Source organism: Sturnira hondurensis, unplaced genomic scaffold (assembly GCF_014824575.4).
Source record: "Sturnira hondurensis isolate 20B ecotype Veracruz unplaced genomic scaffold, ASM1482457v3 Scaffold0022566, whole genome shotgun sequence".
Classification (NCBI taxonomy): Eukaryota; Metazoa; Chordata; class Mammalia; order Chiroptera; family Phyllostomidae; genus Sturnira; species Sturnira hondurensis.
In genome coordinates, this window is record NW_028095197.1 from 6,181,090 (window position 1) to 6,203,038 (window position 21,949).

General features: G+C 44.1%; 2 protein-coding genes across 10 annotated transcripts in view; one reads left to right on the plus strand and one right to left on the minus strand.

The window, feature by feature from the left end:
• FAM219A (family with sequence similarity 219 member A) overlaps nucleotides 1-9,262 on the minus strand; it is a 57,615-nt gene extending 48,353 nt beyond the window's left edge. For 4 of the 8 annotated variants that reach the window (XM_037035783.1, XM_037035782.1, XM_037035778.1 and 1 more), the window contains exon 1: nucleotides 8,875-8,939. Coding sequence is in view for 4 of the 8 variants with exons in the window: in XM_037035781.1 (XP_036891676.1) it covers nucleotides 8,875-8,934 (60 nt within the window). In the remaining 4 variants the exon portion in view is untranslated. Of the gene's footprint in view, nucleotides 1-8,874 lie in introns of all 8 variants that reach the window. The other 4 variants (XM_037035785.1, XM_037035779.1, XM_037035781.1 and 1 more) reach the window with 3 other exon arrangements.
• A 241-nt stretch (nucleotides 9,263-9,503) lies between these two features.
• DNAI1 (dynein axonemal intermediate chain 1) overlaps nucleotides 9,504-21,949 on the plus strand; it is a 60,777-nt gene continuing 48,331 nt past the window's right edge. Inside the window, exons 1-2 of one of the 2 annotated variants that reach the window (XM_037036036.1) lie at nucleotides 9,518-9,607; nucleotides 9,704-9,733. In XM_037036036.1, coding sequence (XP_036891931.1) covers nucleotides 9,704-9,733 — 30 coding nt within the window. In that variant the 5' untranslated portion in view covers nucleotides 9,518-9,607. Of the gene's footprint in view, nucleotides 9,734-21,949 lie in introns of both variants that reach the window. The other variant, XM_037036035.1, reaches the window with a different exon arrangement.

Consider the following 21,949-nt stretch of genomic DNA (forward strand, 5'->3'; position numbering starts at 1 on the left):
CCATATCATAAGAGTCTAGCCCCTCAGTGAGGCAGATTGCTGAGTTAGCTAACATCTCCAAGAACTTAACTTTCCTGTATTCTTTGCCTAGGATAACTATAATGATTCAAGGCTGTCAGGGTGGCAAGCAGAGTATTAGAGTTGACGTTTCCCCTGCTGAAGACCATGGCAGACATAGAAAATCAACCATGTCATTAAACAAGGTCTTTCTTACTAAACAAGGTCTCTGCCTCAGAATCTACCTTAACACATGCTCCAGGCAGCCACTATTGATCAATAGGCTTTGGCATAAAAGGTAAAATCTGCTTATTATCCATGCTTTACGTAGCCCATGAAGTAGGCTACATATCATATATATGAAATGAATATGCAGGAATGCCTTTTGAGCTGCTGTGATCAGCAGGGACATTTAACGGTACTGCAGAGGATGTACTGAGGAACCCTACTCAGGGAACCAGTTCTTCAGTTTAAATCCCAAATGAGATAGGATTCTTCCTGATGAGATATTTGAACTGTAATCTTTATATTTTTTCCTGCTTAGCAGAACACAAAAGGGCAGAGCACAGCCCAAGGTAAAAAGGAGAAACAGAACTGAGGCATGTGGTGGCCACATCAGAATTAAAAGTAAAGTACTAATTGGGTTAAGTGTACAATATATGAATTACACCTCAGTCAAGCTGTCAAAAAAAAGTTAATGGTAAAAACGCTGGTTTTGCCACATCATCATTTATTAGAGGGACTTGAAGGGAAATAACACCCCCCTCAACAATATCTTGAGAAAAACTAGGCACTTAGTCTTTGCTTCTGCATCTAAGTTCACTAAAATCTTCCTACTGACGGCAATAAATTCACACCCTGACACAAAGCAGCAATATCCCATTAGAAACTAGCATGGGGGGAAATGGTAGGTAATAAAAGAGGCTCAAAAGAACTGAGAAGACTATAAATTCATACTGAATCAGAAGAGACATGAATTTCTAAGCCAGAGTTTCCCAAAGAGTATTTCATGAAACATATTGGTTCTGCAGGATGTTAATAGATATAATATGTAAAAAGTTTCCATGGTTACATAATCTTGGGAGACACTGGGTTAAACAAAGCTGGAAAGATTTCTTTATTGCAGAACTTCTCAGAGCCTTGAAAATGCTGATGAACATTGTGATGGGATAGTGTGTAGCTTTTCCCAAAGGAATTTGTCTATAGATTCTTTTTCCCCATAAAGTTATCTCAAAGGGCCAATATTCCTAAAGATATATTAAGGAAACGCCGGTCTAAACCATGCTTGGCTGAGGGCTTCACCAATTCCTTTACAAGGATAAAACTGGAAATTAATATGGGAACTATAAATAATTTATAGCTTGTACATAATTATGTTTAAGTTAACTACATAGTAAAATGTATATGGTTCCCATTCCACAGTTTGGGTATACTTAATTCCATAAATCTTAGTTAAAGTATCCCTTCAGGTATTGTTCTAAATAATAGATGGGGTGGACTCTGCTTATGATAGCCAAGAGTCTGGTGGTAAAAATGGACAAAATCAGAGCAGGAACCACAATAGCTGGCCTCATATCTGCCTGGGTGTGGCCCCTTATCATACTTACACTTCTCAGGGCCAGAACGGTCATTCAGTGGACACCCTTTGTGGCCATTATTGCCTTCTTATTTGTGTCCACACTCTCACACATCATCATCATCACCACAGAAACTTAAAATTGACCCTCAAAGGGTACAACCATATGATCCTCAATTTTACATCTCTGAATAACAGCAACAAATGCAGGTACATATTTGCTTGAACTGGCTCCTAAGAATGTGTAGGGGGCACTCCTACATGTCCCCATCTACCCTTCCCCCAGGCCAGACCTTCTGGGCCTCCTTCCTAGCCTACTTCCATACTCCAGAGTCCCTCCCTAAAGCCCACCAGTTCACTCAGCTGACCCACTGTGAGGTCTTTGGGTCATGTGCCTATTTCGAACTCCAGGCCAGAGTCAGATTCATAGCTGGTCCCAACTCCACCTGCTTCCTTCCTTCCTTTCTCCCACCCAGATGGCCAAATTCCCACCAGCGTCTTCTTGGAAAACAATGCCTTGAGAGCCTGCCGGGGCAGGCTCTTGCTTCCTTCAATCAGCACCTCTAGGTATCAGCCCTTAGCCTGACTCTCTCCTTCCTGCCCTTTGTGGGGCTCCTGCGCCAGTTTTCCAGGGTTTACTGGACATCATGAAGCAGCTAAACCCGAGAAGCTGAGTGTCCCATGTCCTCTTTCCAGACACAAGGCTCCATCTGCCCTTTCATGGAGGGGAGAGGGCCCTGAAGCTAATCAGGCTCAAGTAAAGAAGGCTCTGATTTCCATTTCTGTTCACTCTGGGCTGTACTCAGTCAGGTAGCAGGCAGCTCAGGGATGGAAATGACTCAGCCTGACTCCCAGCTACCGTGGGAGTGCCTGCCTACAGAGGCTAGTCTTGGGGCCTTTAAGAAGCCAAGCCACCTCCGAACAATCTCATCCCAGAAGTCTGCTCCCTTGGCATATCTTGCCTGGAAGATAGCAGCTTGGGTGCTGCTTCTACCTCACCTGCGGCTTTCCAGGTTGGTCTCAGAGAAAGCAGATATGTGTCCTTTTCTATTCTGACTCTCTCGAGAGAAGTAGTAACCCACACATCCATCCTAGAAGAAAGTGAAAGGCCCGGCTCAGCTAATCAGTCAGAAAACCATAGGTTTGAACAGAATGATGGTAAATGGCCAGGCCAGAAACTGTGAGATAAAACACTCTCTCAGCCAACAAATTTATTTTTCTTTACCAAAGTGCTGCCAGAAAAACAAAACAAAACAAAACAGAAATGAAAACAAAACACTGTAGCTCTTTGCCATCCCCAATTCACTTGCATTCATCGAAGCATGTTGCAGGGGAAAAATGCTCATTGGTAGGCATTTCTCAGTATCCTTTTTGAGGCTGTGGGGCCAGTGTCACTCTGCTCTTAAGTTTTCTAGGACTCTGAGTTCCCCATAACCCCAAGAATGCAGCTTCAACAGCAGAGCAAAGGAAAACAGCAGCCTTCTCCCATACAAGCAGTCCCTGAAGCCAAGAGATACTCAGACCCCTGAGTTTTCTGGGGGTGGTGATGGTGCCTCTTGACATCAGCTATCTTGCCAGAAACCTGGAATGTATCCTTGACTCCCTACCTCTCCACCCCACCTCCAAACAGGTGCCATATCCTGTCTATTCCACTTTATTAATATCTGTATAGGTCCCCTCCTCTCTTTCAGCTCTAGGCTGAAATCATTTCTTTCTGGATTACTAATGTACCAACCCTCATATTAGTTTTCTGATCTCCATCTTACCTTCTCTTATCTGCTACTGCAATGTCAATCCTACACTCAAATTTGATGATGTTATTCCCTTAATGAAAACCCTTCAGCCCTGACTGGGTGGCTCATTTGGTTGGAGAATCATCCCACACACTAAAAGACCACAGGTTCGATTCTTGATTGGGACACATACAGGTTGCAGGTTCAATCCCCAGTCAGGGTGTGTTCTGGAGACAACCAATCAATGCTTCTCTCCCACATGTTTCTCTCTCTCTCACTTCCCCTCTCTCTACAAAAATCAAGATACATATCCTTGGATGAGGATTAAAAAATAAAATAAAAATAAAATACTTCAATCATTCAAGTGCACCCTTTTATTTCTTCCTCCATGCCTTTCATCTCATCTTATCAGTCTGCCAAGTTTCCATTCCTCTTCTAAAAGCCAGTTCATGCCCTGGCTGGTGTGGCTCAGTGGATTGAGCTCCAGCCTGCAAACCAAAGGGCTGCTGGTTTGACTCCCAGTCAAGGCACATGCCTGGGTTGCTGGCTTTACTGGCACCCCAGTAGGGGGTGCGTGAGTGGCAACCACACACTGATGCTTCTCTCCCTCTCTTTCTCTCTCCCTTCCCCTCTCTCTAAAAATAAGTAAAATCTTAAAAAAAGAAAAAAGAAAAGCCAGGTCAGCAATGACTCCTCTGTGAAGCCTTCCCTAACCACTTGATGGGAGCCCTTCCAGTTTTCCTTTGGCCCTGATGGACCTGTCTTCCTTTTTGCAGTGCTCATTATCCTGTGGTACCTCAATCCATCTTGACTGTGCATATATATCCCTAGAGCAAAATTCTGTTTTATGGAGGTCAGTTGGCACATCTAGCAGAAAGTAGATTCTTAGTATTTGTTGATTGAAGTGATGAGTAGTAAGGGATGAGACAAAGACCTGAGTAAACCTGATCATCATTTTACAATATAGGAAAAGAGAAAAGGGTGGGCCTCATCCCTGAACCTAAGAAGTACTCCTAGGTCATAAGCCACATGGACTGACTAAGAGAACCCACCATTAAATTGAAAAGTCATATGACTACAAGAAAGCAACTTAAGACTCCCTGACCAAAGAAAATGTGTGGGTCAATTTTCTATGGTGGCTCTTGCTATCTTCACAATGTTCTCTCCACCACTTCCAGGAGCTGCTGTGGCCCACCCACTGAATTAATGTCCTAACCATCCCCATCCCTGAGTGTCAGGAGGCTGGAGGAGTCTGAAGCTACTTTCTAAGCTCAGGTGGTCAAAGGGTCAGAACCTCAGCATTTCTCATCTTCTCCCAAGGGAGGTGTCACCCTCTCTCAGGAGCACCCTCCATTGATCTCTACTCTTTCCTAACATGTATCTAAAACCTTCCTGTAGCCATGTGAGCCCATCCTTCTCCTGGCCTGATCAGGAGAGCTCTCACTTGTTTCTGTCCTTAAGGTACCTGGACCTGAGCATATGCTCATGAACTAAACAGATGCGTTAACACACAACCTGGGTTTCAGAGAGGTCAGACTAGCATTTCTGTCAAGTGCACAGAGACCCTGCCTGGTGCCACATGCCATTTTTTTCTCTTTGGTCATTGAAAGCATAGGAAGCAGGGCTTTGCCTGACACAATTAAGTGCTTAAAAGCTCCTTTTTTCCTCTTCAAGAAATCTCCTCCTCTCCAGTTGTAGACAAGTAGAAGACATAGACTGTGAAGCTGTACCAACCAGCCATGCAAATTGACAATAGGGCCAGAGAGCCTACCACTGCTGCTCACCCAAACCATAGCCCAGATTCAAACCAAGTGCTCAATAGAAAGCCTTGGACAGATGGGTGCTTCCCTAGATCAGTGAGGTGTGTGGCTTGGACACAGAACTGACACAGGAAATGTGCCTATTCCTAGTGGTTTCTTTGGAAAAATTTGTCCTAGAAAACACTAAAGACTATCTAGGAGACAGACACAGCAGGAGTGGAGACCAGGGACTAGGTCTCCAAGAGGAACTCTCAGTCCTTTTATAAGGAGACAGGAACAGACCCTGGGAAGCTCCCAGGGATAAGCCTAGGCCTGGTTCAGCTGCTGAGATGCAGGCTCGCCAAGAAATAATTAGTGTGATGGGGAAAGGAGGGAGGCCACACCCTCAGGCCAACTCCCACCCCTGACAGAAGGCTCCTCCCAGCTTTTGCAATAGCAGCAGCAACAACAGGGCAGGAATCTNGGAAATGTGCCTATTCCTAGTGGTTTCTTTGGAAAAATTTGTCCTAGAAAACACTAAAGACTATCTAGGAGACAGACAAGCAGGAGTGGAGACCAGGGACTAGGTCTCCAAGAGGAACTCTCAGTCCTTTTATAAGGAGACAGGAAGAGACCCTGGGAAGCTCCCAGGGATAAGCCTAGGCCTGGTTCAGCTGCCGAGATGCAGGCTCGCCAAGAAATAATTAGTGTGATGGGGAAAGGAGGGAGGCCACACCCTCAGGCCAACTCCCACCCCTGACAGAAGGCTCCTCCCAGCTTTTGCAATAGCAGCAGCAACAACAGGGCAGGAATCTCTTCCTTCCACTAAACTGAGAACTATTGTTTAAATTAACACCTTGGAAACACCCAGATCTGTTGGCTGTGCCTTCTTCTCCAGCTCCTGCCACTCCTCTGGGGCTCCTTTTTAAGCTTGGGTTTCTTTTTCAAGTAAGTAATAAAAAGATAAAGATGCTCTCCCCCAGAGTTCATTTTTCTAAGTGAGAAATGACCTCTGGATTCTTCCCACCACTATGAGTAAGGGAGGGTTACTTGATGACGGAGCATGTCAAGAGCCTGTTTGAGTACAGCTTAGTCCAGAAAGGGTAAATGATGCTGACACCAGCATCACCCGTTGCCTTTAGGGTTTATGGGGCAGCCCCCATTCTGCCCTCAGAGGGGCTCATGCTGAGAGAGTGAGCAAGAACAATAAACTTCTGTTGAACCGTGAGCTTCAGGAGGGCAGGGCCATATTTGTGTCTGTGTTGCTAACCACTGTGTCCCCAACACCTGGTATAGTATCTAGAACAGAGCAGATGCTCAATAGGTATTAGGTGAATGAATTTGCTGGATCAATGATATCAGCAAATGATATGAAATGATATGATATTCTTTGGAAGAGAGAACTATTGTTTAAATTTGAAAGAGATAGTCTTCATTTCATAAATGGAGAAACCAAGTCCAGAGAAGAGGAGGGACTTCCTGGAGGTCTCAATAAATAATGGCAAGAAATTAAATAGGTCACAGCTGAATTCAAGTTTTATGGTATACCCAAATACCCTAAAGAGCCACTTTGCCTTTCTTTTGTGGTATATCATCTTGGTTCCTTATGCCCTCAAATGAAGACTCTTGGGGAAATGCCACACAAGACTCTGCTGATCTCAATCATACACAGAGCACTTAAGGAGTTTTGGAAATCCTCTAGGCTTCAACCTGGGAACAAGGGTCAAGAAGCAGAAATCTGTAGGGCAATGTCTATGACCCTCAAATGGGAGATGACCGTGTTGCTACTTCCGTAAGGCTCTCTCACTCTACCACAAAAAAGCAGACCCTAGCAGAAAAGGGTTCCCTTAGCTTAAAAAAAAAGTCTGAAGGTAATTACAGTCTTTCTGATAAATGTCTCCTTGCATTTCTACTCCAGAGCTACATAGACCAGAAGCAGCTCAGGAGTCTTCTGGGGCCACAGCTCAATCAAATCATCATTGAGAACTTCAGGCAATGATAGCAGCACCAAAGACAACTGAGAGAGCCTGGTGACTCAATTCCTTTCCCCCTTTCCCTAGACAGTTATTGCCTCTCTTTTTTAGGATCCCCAGATGGGAGGTAAAAACCAACTCATTGCTTTCTTCTGACTCACTTGGACCTCATCCTGCTCCTTCTCCTTCATCCACCCTTTCTTTGGTTCTTAATTAGATGCTTAGAACTGTAAGGGCAATCTAATTTGACAATCCAGATTGGATGAAAAATAATCTATAAAGGAAAGTTGTCTTAACCCAGCCCAAAGTTCTTCAAGTTTATGAGAAAGACTTCTCACCAAGATTTTCTGGCCCTCCAAATAATCCAATGATGCCATCAGGCTAGCATTTCTCTCCCCATTTTAATATGGTACACTTCCATAAAGCTTCTCTTTTGGCTTCTGGAACTAAGTAGTCACAAAAAGGATAAATGCCTTGAATCTCCTGTTGGGTAGCTTCTAATGATTCTATCACCTTCCAAAAGGTGTGGCTTATAGTAGATCATGGGCTCCTGCCAAGGTCTGTCCTGGTTGATGTAATAGGCAGGCTACTTGCTCAGGAAGCCACAAGCATATTTGCAAGCCAAGGACCTGGGGGACCAAGGGTAGAATCAGTTCCTCACCTCCAGGCCTAACACAGGGAAGAGGCTTAGAGAGCCCAACATCTTCAAGGCTTGGAGAACTCTATTAGGTTACAGCAGAGCACAGAGAATAGGGCACTCAACCTTCTGGTTTCTGGCCTGCTCTACCTCCTTCCAGCTCCCTCTAAGGTTCCAAGGGGGAAAGAAGGAAAAGCTAACAGAGAACAGAGCCCAGGCACTCCCTTGCTCCCCGCTCTCCCTACACGGGCAGGCTGGGCCTTGGTGTCTTCCACCTGGAGGGGGACAAGCCAGTCAGGTGTCCCACCCCTCCCCTCTCCTCGGGGCGGTGGGCAGTGGGCACCGTCTGCCCTAGGCCTGGCTTCGATGCGACCATGTCGCCTTCCCCCTTCCATCCCCTCTGCGCCGGCATCGATGACATCATTCCTCCCTGACACCCTGACCGCTGACAGGCGGTAGGATAGGCGCCCAGCAAGGGCTCCAAGCACGTAGGCCTAGAATGATGGGGATCTTCCAAACGGTGGGCATTGGCGCTCCAGCGCAGCCCCGCCCCCTCTCCTGTCGGTCTCCGAGCTCTCCCATCGCGCCTCTGATTCCCCATTTCGCCGCTGCACTCTCTCCTCTTCGGCTCCCGTACCGCCAGTTCAGACTACCTGCGCTCTCCTCCGGAGAAGAAGGGAATTCCTGGGTCCTGCCTGCCCTTACCAGCCCCTGCCCCCGCGTTCCCATCCAAATCCAGCAAACTGGCGGGCAGGCCCTCCTCCTCTACAAGCCTATTCCAGTCCCTCTTAGCCTGAATGCTCTCCGACCCCCTCCCCCGCCCTGAGCATCACAGGCCTCCAGCGCTAAACGCCTCCCCATCTCTCACGCCAGCCCACTGGGCCTGCCGCCCGCGATGCCCCATGACAGTTCCCTTCCTTTCCCAGGCATGGGCCTCCGCTGGTGTACACCATTGTGCCCGGTTCAATTAAATCCGACGGCGCTCCCAGTAGTTCCCTTGGCCTACCTCCTCAGACCGTGCCCTCCGCCTGTACAGGGCCCTTTGCTGTCACCTCGAGGATTCTCCCACAGTTTTCAAGCCCTGCTGATCCCCCTCCCCAGCGATGTGTTTTCATGGCTCTCTCTGCCCCATCCGAAGGCTCCCGCTTCGTACAGTCCCTTAGGCCTGATTCCCACCGCTCCCTCCCGGCCCAGGCCTGCCCGCCGCCCGCCCCCTCACCAGCGGCTGCATCTCCGAGTGCGCGGTGGGCACCTGGAACCGGTCGATCTCCTCCATCATGGTGCCGGCGAGCGAGCGGGCCCGGGGCGGGGCGCGGCCAGGGACGCCAACAGGACCGCGTGGGGCGGCGGCCCCAGGAGCCGGGAGGGTGGTGCAGACTAGGCCGCCCCGGACGAGTCGGGCGGGCAGGCGGCTGAGCAGATCGATGGGTGGGAGTGGGGCGGGAGGTTCGCTGGCAGGCTAAGGCCCGCGTGGCTCCTTGGGCTTGTCTAGCAGTACGCGGCTGTGGCGGGGCAGAGCCGCAGGTCTGGCCTCGCCTCCTCCTCCGCCGCCGCCTCCTGTCACCAGCTCAGCCACTGCGGTGACTCGGCAACTCCACTTCCGGGTCCGGGACACCGCCTGGATGTGCATTATTCATGAGGGGGCGGTGCCTGCCCTCCGCAGCCCCTCCCACATGCCGGAGTTATAAAACGTGCACTGCCGCGGATCGAATTATTCCTGAGGGGGCGGAACTTAGTGAAACCAAGCTTTCCTGCACGCCCAGCCCTGCCTCCCCCTTGAGTCGGGACTGGGCGTCCGTAGCGCTTGCGCCCTGGATGCCGGTTGGTTGCTGGGTAACCGCGTGGGGGCGGAGCCGATTTCTTCAGGAGTACGCGTTAAGACCCTCAACGACAGCTGTCCCCAAAGAACCCCTAGGACTGGGAATTGAAGTGAAAGAGAATCCGGGTTTCCTGTGAGTGATCGAGGGGACGGACAAATTTCTTGTCTTCAGGCGAAGGGGTGTTTTGTAGACCCTCCAAGTGTTAAGGTGCTTTCTGCTTCTTTGAAGATGCCCCAGAAACAGCAGCCACGTAGGCAGGTAACCCTCCAACCTGCCCTCTTGTGATGAACTCTGACCTTCACCGCCAATGACTACTAATCATACCTTTCCTACTGATCCTTCATCTTCCTTTCCCTGTTGACCTGTAACCTCCTCTCTCTTTGTGACCCCTGGCCTGTGTTCCCACTGACCTTAAACACTGTCCTTTCTCCCATTAATCCTAGCCATCTCTCCCACACTGCCCCTGACCCACCGTTTCCTACCTCTTTTTCATTTGTCCTCCCCTTACCTCACTTTTTCATTTGTCCTCCCCATTACCTCACTTCACTCCCTCTACAAACCCATCCTCCTTAACTCCCTACCCCCACTAATAGATCAACATGTACAACTATTGCCCTCACATTCTTGTCCCAAAGAAATTATTTTTTAAAGATTTATTTATTCACTTTTAGAGAAGGGGAGAAATATTGATGTGTGGTTGCCTCTCACGTGCCCCATACTGGGGACCAGGCCTGCAACCCAGGAATGTGCCGGGACTGGGAATCAAACTGGTGACCCTTTGGTTTGCAGCCCATGCTCAATCCACTGAGCTACACCAACCAGGGCCCAAAGAAAGTATTTTTCCAGCACTTTGCTGTGTGTCTGGTGCTGGTGTAAGTGTGGACACAGAGGGAGAACAAGAGAAGTGAGGCACAGGACAGATTATGTGCCAGAGTGGTTTAGATTTTCTATGCCTGGAGACTTGTGAAAAGGGAGAGGTCAGGTAAGAAGGAGGAGGAGAGAGATCCCTTTTCCATCCCTGCCCCCACTCACACACTGCACACCCAAAACACTTTCTCCCAAATGTTTCTGGAGCCTCATATGTCTCTCTTCCTTGTGAGCCCCTGGTCCACTCCTTTGACTCAGTTGGTCATGTGAACATTGTTTTCTTGTCACCTGGCCAGATGCTGTCGCTTCTCACAGGAGACCCCAAAATTACCCCCCTTACCCACTCAGCGCAGAGAGTTTTCCTCCCCAGCCTCACCCTGGAAGGTGAGGGCCCAGCTTCTTGAGGAGTGCTCTGCGGTGCAGCCACGTAGTCCTTCAAGAATCACTTTATCTAAACCCACTTAGTCCTTCAAGAATCACATTTTCTAAACCTTTTCTGAATTAATACCCCGGGACTAATATGCAGTTTCTGGCTTTGTGAGGCAAGACTTCTATTTATTTATTCTAAAATTCCCTCACTCAGGCCTTAGGTAGTTTGAAGTGTGGAGAGCAAATCTGTGTCCATGCTGGTTGCGACTTTACATATTTTGGTCTGATCTACTATGCACTAGCCTTTGTTCCTTTGCTTCTTTAACCTGGCCTTCCATAACAAGTGGACCCATCTAAGATCTCTGCAACTATGGGGAGGCTGCTTTTCCCATATGGCCATGCCCTAGTGTTATGGTGGGGTTGAACTTCATTTTAAAGGTCATGTGTGTACTGGGCTTGAGCCTACTGACTTTTAACTTACATACAGTTTGTTTTAAATTCAGCATTGCCGGAGTCTGGTTTACATACAATGAAATGGATCATTTTAGTTGTCCATGTTGACAAGGTTTGACAAATATGTACATTTACGGCCTTGACCTCTGTGGCTCAGTAGGTTGGGCGTCATCCAGCAAAGTGAAAAGTTGCTAGTTCGGTTCCCAGTCAGGACTCATGCCTGGGTTGTGGGGTCAGTCCCTGGTCGGAGTGTGTACAAGAAGCAACTGATAGATGTTTCTCTCTCACCTCAATGTTTCTCTTCATCTCTTTCTCCCTCCTTTCCCCCCTCTCTAGAAATAAATAAATAAAATCTTCTTTAAAATTTTGTACATTCATGAACCACCACTACAATAAAGATACAGGATACTTCCTATTCCCTGAAATGGTCCCTTGTGCCTCATCCCAGTCAGTTCTCATGAACCCCCAACCCCAGGTAACCACTGACCTACTGTCACTACAGATTAGATTTTTCTTTTCTAGCATTTACAGTTTGAACAAGCTTAGGGATAAGTTTTTCCAGCCAATTATGGGAGGCATTAGAGGCTAATTAGACTGACAGCAGAGAGAGGTGGCAGCAGACAGGAAGCAGAGAAACCTGGGTCATTTGGCCCTGCACACACCCTCCCACAGGGAAGGGTTGTTTTAGCACAATGTGAATATTGGTGTGTGGGGTGCAAGAGAAGGCTGGGTTGTGCTAGGTTGTATTCTTCATTACCGTCTTGTCTTAGTAAAGCCCAGTCTGAGTCAGTGATGAGCTGATTGTGGGACAACTTAGAGTGGTTTGAGGAGTTGTCCCTGTCATCTAGGAAATCAGTCCAGTGGAGGGAGGCAGAACACAGGCATACAAAGGTAAGGGAGAATGGGCTCTCTGGAGCTGAGGGGGGAGACATGCAGATTGGAGCATCAGAAAAGCTTCAGGAAGGAGGCAGCTACGACTCCAATGCCTACAATGGAGAGGGAAAAATCAGCGTTGGGATTGTTAAGGGACAGAGAAGAGTTTCAACTGCACTGTTCATGTTGCTCCACTGCTCAGACCTTTCAGTTGCTCCCTCTTGCTCTTAGGATAAAGTACCAAAAGTCCAAGTTGCTTTGTACAGCTGCAGAGTCTTGCAAGGTTTAGCCTTTGCTAACCACCCTACTTCAGATCTCACCATTGCTCTGTGACAATTTCACAGCCACAGCACATTGAACTGCCCTCACTTCCTGGGAAGTGACATCCACACTCTCTCCTCTAGGCTTTGAAAATGCTGTTTTCTCTGCCTCCCTGCATGCCTAATGCAACCTCTTCTGTCTGTTGCTACCTGCTCCATGCCACCCTGCCCCAAATCTCTCCTTCATCCCCTCTTCAAATATCACGCCTCAGGTTTGCTACCACATCCTCCTACACGGGATTAAGTACTCTTTCAGGAGGCAGGACCAGGCGATATCCTCACTAGAATATAAACTGTGATGTCAAGGATTATGTCTGCCTTGTTCATTGTTGATTCCCTTGACCTAACACAATGCCTGGAGTATATTAACTTCTGACAGTGAGTTGAATATGAATTCTGAACGCCTCAAACTGTTTGGAAATTTTACTCTGAGTGTGTTTGAAGAACAGGAAAGGATAGGGAGAAAAGTGGGAAGGGATAATAATGAAATATCACAGTAGAAGCATGTTTTTCTGGGTTCATGTTAATACCTGCTTTGGTAATAGGGCTATGAATGATTCATATTTGAACCACATATACCCATACTGAAAAGCTGGGTGTTAGAGATTAAGAGATCAAAAATTCTGATGAGAAAGAGTCACTTTCATTTAACAATTATTTGTTGAGAACCTACTATGTGCCAGGTACTGGTTTAGGTATTAGTGATAGAACAACAAACAACAGAATCAAAACCCCCTGCACTTATGTAGCTTAACTTTTAGTGGGAGGTAAATTGTCAATAAACAAATAAGTAAAATGTATAGTTTATCAGATGGTATGGTAGGTGTCAAGAAGAAAAATAAGACAGGGAAATAGGTGAGGAAGTTCAGGGAATCAGAAGAATATGATTTAAATATAGTGGTCAGGGAAGGTCTCACACAGGTGACATTTGAGAAGGATTAAAGGAAGCAAAAGAGTTAGCTGTGTGATATCTGGGGGGCAGGGATTCCAGACCAAGGGCCTAGTGTAAAGGGAGATGGGTGCTTGCTGTACATGTTCTGGATCAGTAAGGAAGCGGGAGGGGAGAAGTGGCAGGAAATAAGATCCGAGAGGTGCATCCCTCTACCCCAGAGGGTTAATCAAATAACCCATTGCATGTTAAATTGATTATAATGAAGCTCCATGGATCACAATGTGTCATTAAAATGAATGTCAGGCACCATAAACCATGACCAGCCCAAAACCTCACTGGTAATGCCCCAGTAACAAAGTGTTCTTCCTGAAAATTGCCGGAATTCTAACTGGCTGCACGGGTAAATGTGCGAGAGGAGCTTTGCAACATTGCCAAATATTGCCTGGCAGCCAGACTTCTTAGTAGAGAACTGAATTAAAATCTTCTGTGAACTCCAGTTAAAAGCTAATTTTAGTTCATGACTAACACATTTTAGTACTCCTTTATAACTTAGTTGGTTACCATAAAAAATATGAAAGTCTGGAATTTTACCTCACTTGCCTATAAGAGCAAAAGAAAAGAATTGCATTTTTGGATCATTCTGTGGTCTCTCCAGAGGCCCCTCTGAGACAATATAGTAATATTGATCTTGATGACAGTGACTGGGGTAGGAGTGAGAGGGCAAGATTGTGTACAAGGCCAAAATAAGGTCTCAGATAATTCAGAGGTTTTGAGTCTAGTGACTGGGCTTGAGATACGTAGAAGAAAGGACAGGAGAGGGTGAGCAGAATGCAGGGGAAGGTGATGTGTTTCTATATGTCCAAAGTAAGATATCCTCACTCTTGTGAACCTCTGTAGTGCCATCCTTATACCTCTTACCTTCCTTAAGTCCTAAATATGACCCTTTGCCCCTGTACCTACTAAATATCTCTCAATTTAAACCACTCTTTTCGTACTTGCTGCCACCCCCCAGCCCAACCTACAGAGTTGCTGTAAAAGCCTCGTAAGTGGGGCTGCCCTCACTCATTCATGCTCCTTCCAACCCATTCTCTACACTACATCAAGTGATATTTTCAAATTTGCAGTCTTACTGTGTTATCCTCCACTTAGAACTCTTCAGTATCTTCCCTTTGCTCTTAGGATAGGGACCAAATGTTTAGAGAACCCTTCAGTTACTTGTATGGGCTCAGGCCTACTTGGGTCTCTAAGCCTTGTCTTGTACTACTTTCACCCCTATTATTGCTGTACTTCAGTTATATGTGCTGCCCCCTCTTTCTGGAACATTCTTCACATCTTTCTTTACACATGTACTTGCTCCTAGGATTTCAGCCCAAATGTCAATCCCTACAACCCATTCCAGTGCCTCCTGCCTTGTCAATGAAGGTAGTGTTAGGTTTCCTCTATTATATGGCCCTCATTACTCTTGATCCTTTCTCCTTTCAAATGCATCACAGTGTGCAATTATTTGATTTTATTGTATCTCCTATTAAATTGGAGCTCCTTGAGAGTGGGGCCTGTGGATGTTTTTGCTCAGAACTGTGTTCTCAGTTCCTAACACAAGGGCCGTCATATCAGAAGTTTTTAACAAATTATTATTGAATGCGCGATGGGCTGTGGTTGGGAAGTAGCATGGGGTGCTATGGAAGCGTGTGGTAGGATGTCCTCACACTGATTTAATTAGGGAACACTTGTAGGAGGAACACTATGATAGAAGATTTGGAAAGAGGAAGGAGTCTAAAATGTAGGATAAAGTGGGAGGCAGAGAAGTTAGGAAACAACAAGGAAGAATAGTGTCCTAGAAGCCTAAGGAAGAGCATGTTTATAATTAGTTTACAGTGTTTATAGAGTATGTGGTCTGTCATGTTGAATGCTGCTAAGAAGTCACTGAAGATAGGAACTAGACAGAATGATAAGTAAGTCACTGGGGACCTTGGGAAAAATAATTTCAAGTGTAAAAGCCAGATTGGATTGTGCTAAGAAGGCAGCAAAAACCACGAAGACAGGATTTTTTGAGAGGAAAGAAAATTCGAATATGTAAAATGCCGAGCGGAGGGACCCTGGCATAGACAGAAGAAATTGAAGGTGAAGAGAAAGATAAACTAATGGGTAGAACCAAGTCTCTGAGGAGGTGAGAATGGATGAGTTATGGACAGAAGGTGGAATACTTTGTAACAGGAGAGGAGAAAGGGGGAATGGATGAATGCAAGATGATGACAATTCAGAGGTTTGGTGGCAGGAAGTTGAGAGAGTTTTCTCTTTCCCTAGGAGTGTTATGAAATTCCTTATGAAAGTGATAACTAGAAAACAAATTTTGCCAATGGCTGTTCCATTTTGTTATGATTACAGCCATGCTATTTTCAGAGTTACTGTCTGAGGTTTGTCATGCACAATTATCAGATTACAAAACAGCTGTGAACATTTGAGTCCAGAACTTGGTCTCCTCCCCTGTTTGCTCTGGAGCCTAACACATTGTTAGTGCTCAGTACATGTCAGGTACTCAAATAATAAAGGCAGAGAGCTCTTCTGCTTATCCCTGGGCTTTGCAGCTGGCAAGCTGATGCTGAAGAGTAATTTTCATTCTCTGGCTCCAGCTGTGAGCAAGCCACATGAAATTGTTTTCTGTCAGTTAGGAATTCATAGAAAGTATTCAGTCTTCCCAATTGCTGAAACAGAGGTGAATGGAAGAAGCAAGCATAGGACACGGCTACTGATCAAATGTTGGTTCCACTGCTTTGTGCCCCAGGACATTATGCCCTAATAATGGAGTCACTGGATTCTATATGGTGGGTTTATGTGCTCCATTTATGTCACCTACTAGGTTGAGAACCCTTGAAGTGGGACCATCTCAACCTTGGTTCTTCTTTAGTTATTATCCGAGGATCTAGCACATAGTAAATGCTTAATAAATAGTGGGTGAATGAATAATGACTGAATGAATTTATTGATGTGTAAATAAATGAATAATGAAAAGGTACACACTGCAATATTCTGAATACTAATGTTTTCTAGGCTTTCAGGAGAAGCAGTTCAGGCTTCCTGCTTCCTGTTGAAGCAACCTAATTCTCTTAAATTATGTGAGGATCCTACTCCTGATGCTAAGCTTATTTTCCTTTTATCTGATATTCCTTTTATTTTCTTTTTACCTGACATTCATTTTCTCATTTACTTATTTCCATGTGTCACATATTCAGCCTCGAATCTTGCTTTGGGACAAGTTGGAATACAAATGGGTAAACAAGTCTACTGATCCCTAGACAGACATGTGGTTCCAAGCCTCTATATCTTTGTTAATGATTTTGTTCCCTCTGCCTAAAATATCCAGGTCTTTTGTACTTCTCCTGCCCTTTATAGGCCTGGAAAACCAGACACACATATGTTAGATAAGCAATCTATGTTGCAAAGAATAGCGGTTCACTCAAGTTACCTCAAATAAAGGGAGAAGGTGGATGAAGAGGGAAGGTGTGTATGTCGGAGGTTGTGTGTGGGTATTATAAATACATAGATAGCCTAGAATTGGAATTGGAAAACTATTGGTTCTAAAATAGATGTAAGTAGTAATTATCTTCTCCATATCTCTCATGGCCTCTCTACTTCTCCTAGCAATTATGTTTCATTTCCTATTTTTATTTTCCAACCAGCAAAGTTTTCTACTAAACATCCTTTAGTATGTTTCTAGCTTACCATGGCTACTCTGGCCTCTCTCTAACTAACAAGGATTTCCATCAATATCTCCATCCAACCACCAGTACTCTCTGTAGTCCCAGTTCGTACTCTTGGAGAAGAAATCTGATTGATCCCAGCTCATCTGTTTATGCTAGGCTGCATCCAAGAGGAACAAGATCCTGTACTTCTCTTAACACCCAAAGCTGTGAGCAAGGCAGTTTTCCTTAGAAGGAGGTGTGATTTTTCCTTGGCTCTTCAGGTCAAGGTATAACCTGCTTTATTCCAAAGTAACTTCTACACTGTTTCTGATAAATCTCTTTTTAATACATTGTGCATGAAGGGCCTCAAATTTTTTCCAGCCCAATGTATGCTTTCAAGGCTGATATTTACATTACAAAAGGTTCTGTCCTTTACACGAGACTTTAGGGTATTTTTTTAAATAGCACATTTCTGCAATGAATTTTAAAATGCAACACACTTTATACATAACTTTTAAAGAACTTGACATATGGGACTTATATTCTGGCCATGCTGGAGCCATTCCTGCTGAACTTGACATCCCACTGTAAACAACTCTAATCCTGGACACAATGTATAAAGCAACTGTTTGAGGCATTCCTTCTCAACAGTGATTCCTGAAGGAAGGAAAACACCCAACATGAGTTGTGTGTTTATCCGCCCTTTCTGCCTCGGACAATTGGAGTTCAGGGCAATAGATCCAAAGGAGAGCGTGATGACACCAGTGAGGTAACCCAGATGTTGAAGTTAGTAGACAGTGACTTTAAAGCAGCTGTTATAAATGTATCTGTAGACTTAAAAAATACTGAGTTAATGGATGGGGAATCTAAGCAGAAAAATGGAAACAATGAAAAAATATATACTGGAAATGAAAAATGTATAGGATGGACCTAACAGCTGAATGTGAAGGTGGGTCCACTGAAATTATCCAATATGAAGAGCAGTAAGAAACAAGATTAGAAAACAAAAAAGGACCTTAGTGACTTGTGGGAATATGTTATATATGGATCTGGGACCTGTATATAGTTGGAATCCCAGGAGGAAAGAGAGAAGGGAAAAATATTTGATGATGTAATGATAAAAAATATCTAAATTTGATGGAAAACATACAGTATTATCAGAAGCTCAGTAAGCCCCAAGAAGGAGAAATAAAAAAAAAACACAACCAAACAAACAAACAAAAACCACTACACCTAGAACCCTCATGGTCAAAATATTGGAAACCAAAGATAAAAATAAAACCTTGAAAATAGACAGAGAAAAATGACACATTTCATACAAGAGAATAATGATATGATTATGGCTGACTTCTTACCATAAACAATAGAGATCAGAAGATGATGAAATGGCATATTTAAAGCACTGAAAGAAAATTATTGTCAACCCAAAATTTTATATCTGGCAAAAATGCCCTTAAAAAAGAAGGATAAAATATGTGTTCAGATAAACTAAAGCCGGATTTATCATCAGTAAACCTTTACTATAAGAAGTACTAAAGAGCCCTGGCTGGTGTGTCTCAGTGGACTGAGCACCAGCCTGCAAACCAAAGTGTTGCAGGTTCAATTCCCAGTCAGGGCACATGCCTAGGTTGCAGGCCAGTAGTGCACGAGAGGCAACCACACATTGATGTTTCTCTCCCTCTCTTTCTCCCTCCTTTTCCCTCTATCTAAAAATAAATAAAATCTTTAAAAAGTACTGAGGAAAGTTCTTTAGGCTGAAGAAAAACAATACCTGATGGAAGCTCTATCTATAGTAAGGACCAAAGAGTACTAGAAATGGTAAATATATGGCTAAAGACAAAAGACTAGGCTTTTTTTCTTCTGTACTTTTCTTAAAAGACATATGACAGCTTAAAGCATAAATAATACCATTGTAAGGTGGAGCTTATACTGTACATAGAAATAAAATACATAACAACAGTAGGACAAGGGGTGAAGTGATGGTGGTAAATGGAATTCAAATATTGTAAGTAGTGAAATAGGAAGTTGTATGGTATCTATTTATTCTTAGTAGACTATGGTAAATTTAGGATGCATGTTATAAACCTTAGAGCAACCATGAAGGAAAGGCACAGTTAAAAAGCCAGTAGAGAAAATAAAATAAAATACTTAAAAAAAATTCTCATTTAACACAAAAGAAGGCAGAAGATGAAGAGAGGAACAAAAGCACTTGGAAAGATAGAAAACAAAGAGCAACATAGTAAAGACCAATACTTGCAATTAAAAGCAGAGTATCAGGCAAGGAAAGAAAAAAGCAAGACTCAACTACATGCTGCCTATAAGAGACAGAGTTTAAATGTAAAGATATAGAAATGTTAAAAATATAAGTGGAAAAAATATACCATGCAAATGGCAAGTTTAAGAAAGCTATGTGGGTATAGTATTATCAGAACTAAGTAGGCTTCAGCCCTGGCTGGTGAAGCTCAGTAAATTGAATGCAGGCCTGAGAACTAAAGGGTCATTGGTTTAATTCCCAGTCAGGGCACATGCTTGGGTTGCAGGCCAGGTCCCCAGTAGCAGGTGCATGAAAAGCAACCACACACTGATGTTTCTCTCCCTCTCTTTCTCCCTCCCTTCTCTCCTTTCTAACAATAAATAAAATATATTTTTAAAATGAACTAATTAGGCTTCAAGACCATAAATATTCCCAAAGATAAATAAGAATATTTTATAATGATAAAAGGTCAGTTCAAGAGGAGACATAATCACAACTGTGTATACACCTATTAATAGAACTTCAAAATACCTGAATCAAAAACTGACAGAGCAACAGGAATAAATAGAAAATACACAAGTATAATTTCTGGTTGGGGATTTTGACAGTCCCTTTTTAGTAGTTGAAAGATACAGAAGATCTGTTAACTGTCTTGACCTACTTGACATTTATAGAACACTACACCCAAGAACTGTAGAATGAAAATTACACCCAAGAACTACAGAATGGTCATAAAATTAGGCCACATTGTAGGACATAAAATAAGTCTCAGTACATTTGAAAAGATTAAAATCTGACAGATTTTAACTCAGTTCAAACATCCCTCCATGAAAGAACCTCAGCATAGCAGGAATAGTTTGACCAAAATAGGATTAAACTAAAAGAAAATAGCAATGCTTTAAATCCACAAATATTTGTAAATTAAAGAACATGCTTCTAAATAATGCATGTCAAAAAGCACAAGAAAAATTAGAAAACATTTTAATTGAATGGTATTGAAAATACAAAATCACAAATTGTTGAGAGCTGCAAATGTGCTTAATGGAAATGTAAACTTTATTTTTTTTACTTTTAATATATTTTATTGATTATGCTATTATGGTTGTTCCATTTTTTCTCCCCTTATTCCCCTCTGCCCTGCAGCCCCCCTCCCACCAGCATTTCCCCACCTTAATTCATGTCCATGGATTGTACATATAAGTTTTTTGGCTTCTGCATTTCCCAAACTAATCTTAACCTGCCCCTGTGTATTTTGTACCTACCATTTATGCTTTTTATTCCCTGTACTTTGCCCCCCATTCTCCCCCTGCCCCCTCCCTGCAAATAACCATCCATGTGATCTACATTTCTGTGATTCTGTTTCTGTTCTACTTGTTTGCTTAGTTTGTTTTTGTTTTTTAGGTTTGGTTGTTGATAGTTGTGAGTGTGTTGTTGTTTTACTGTTCATAGTTTTGATCATCTTCTTTTTCTTAGATAAGTCCCTTTAACATTTCACATAATAAGGGCTTGGTGATGATAAACTCCTTTAACTTGCCCTTATCTGGGAAGCACTTTATCTGCCCTCCTAGTCTAAATTATAGCTTTGCTGGATAGAGTAATCTCGGATGTAAGTCCTTGCCTTTCATGACTTTAAATAGTTGTTTCTCACCTCTTCTTGCCTGTAAGTTTTCTTTTGAGAAATCAGCTGATAGCCTTATGGGTACTCCTTTGTAAGTCTTACACGTGTTGGACCCCAAAATGATCACACCAAGATACATCGTAACTAAAATACCAAAGGTTAAAGATAAAGAGAGAATCTTAGAAGCAGCAAGAGAAAAGGAGACATTACCTACAAAGGAGTTCCCATAAGACTATCAGATGATTTCTCAAAATAAACCTTGCAGGTAAGAAGGGGCTGGAAAGAAGTATTCAAAGTCATGAAAAGCAAGGACCTACAACCTAGCTTACTCTATCCAGCAAAGCTATCATTTAGAATGAAAGGGTAGATAAAGTGCTTCTCAGACAAGGTGAAGCTATAGGAATTCATCATCTCCAAGCCATTATTACATGAAAAATTAAAGGGACTTATTTAAGCAAAAGAAGAACATCAAAGCTATGAACATTAAAATGATAACAAATTCACAACTATCAACAACTGAATCTAAAACAGCAAACTAAGTGAACAACCAGAACAAGAACAGAATCATAGATATGGAGATCATTTGGAGAGTTTTCAGTGGCGAGGGGGAAAGAGGAGAATGGGGGGAAAGGTGCAGAGATTAAGAAGCATAATTGGTAGGTACAAAATAGGGGGATGTCCAGAATAGTATAAGAAATGGGGACTTCCGCCAAGATGGAGGTGTAGGTGGAAATACTGTGCCTTCTCCCACAACGAAGTTTGAATACAACAAAGGTTTAGTAAACAAAGATGCAGCCAAAGAACAGAAAATTGAACTATACAGAAGTCTGACAACAACGAACTGTTCAACTGGACCGGTAAGAGGATCAGAGCCAGCAGTGGAGCAGGGTAGGGCAGGAAAGATCCCCCAACCCCAGGCGCCCAGGCAGCTGGGGTAGCATCTGGCGGACCCAGTGAGGGCGTGGGGCAGGCTGACCTCGGTCACACATTCGCGCACAGATAAATCAGCAGAGGAGTGAGCAGTGAGATGGACTGTGCAGGCCCCAGCAATGGACCCAGTGCTGACCGTGGTCGCACATTCACGTGCAGTGGGATGGACCGTGTGGGCCCAGTGGGAGGCAGCAAAGGCAGCCATTGCTCCCCTTTGA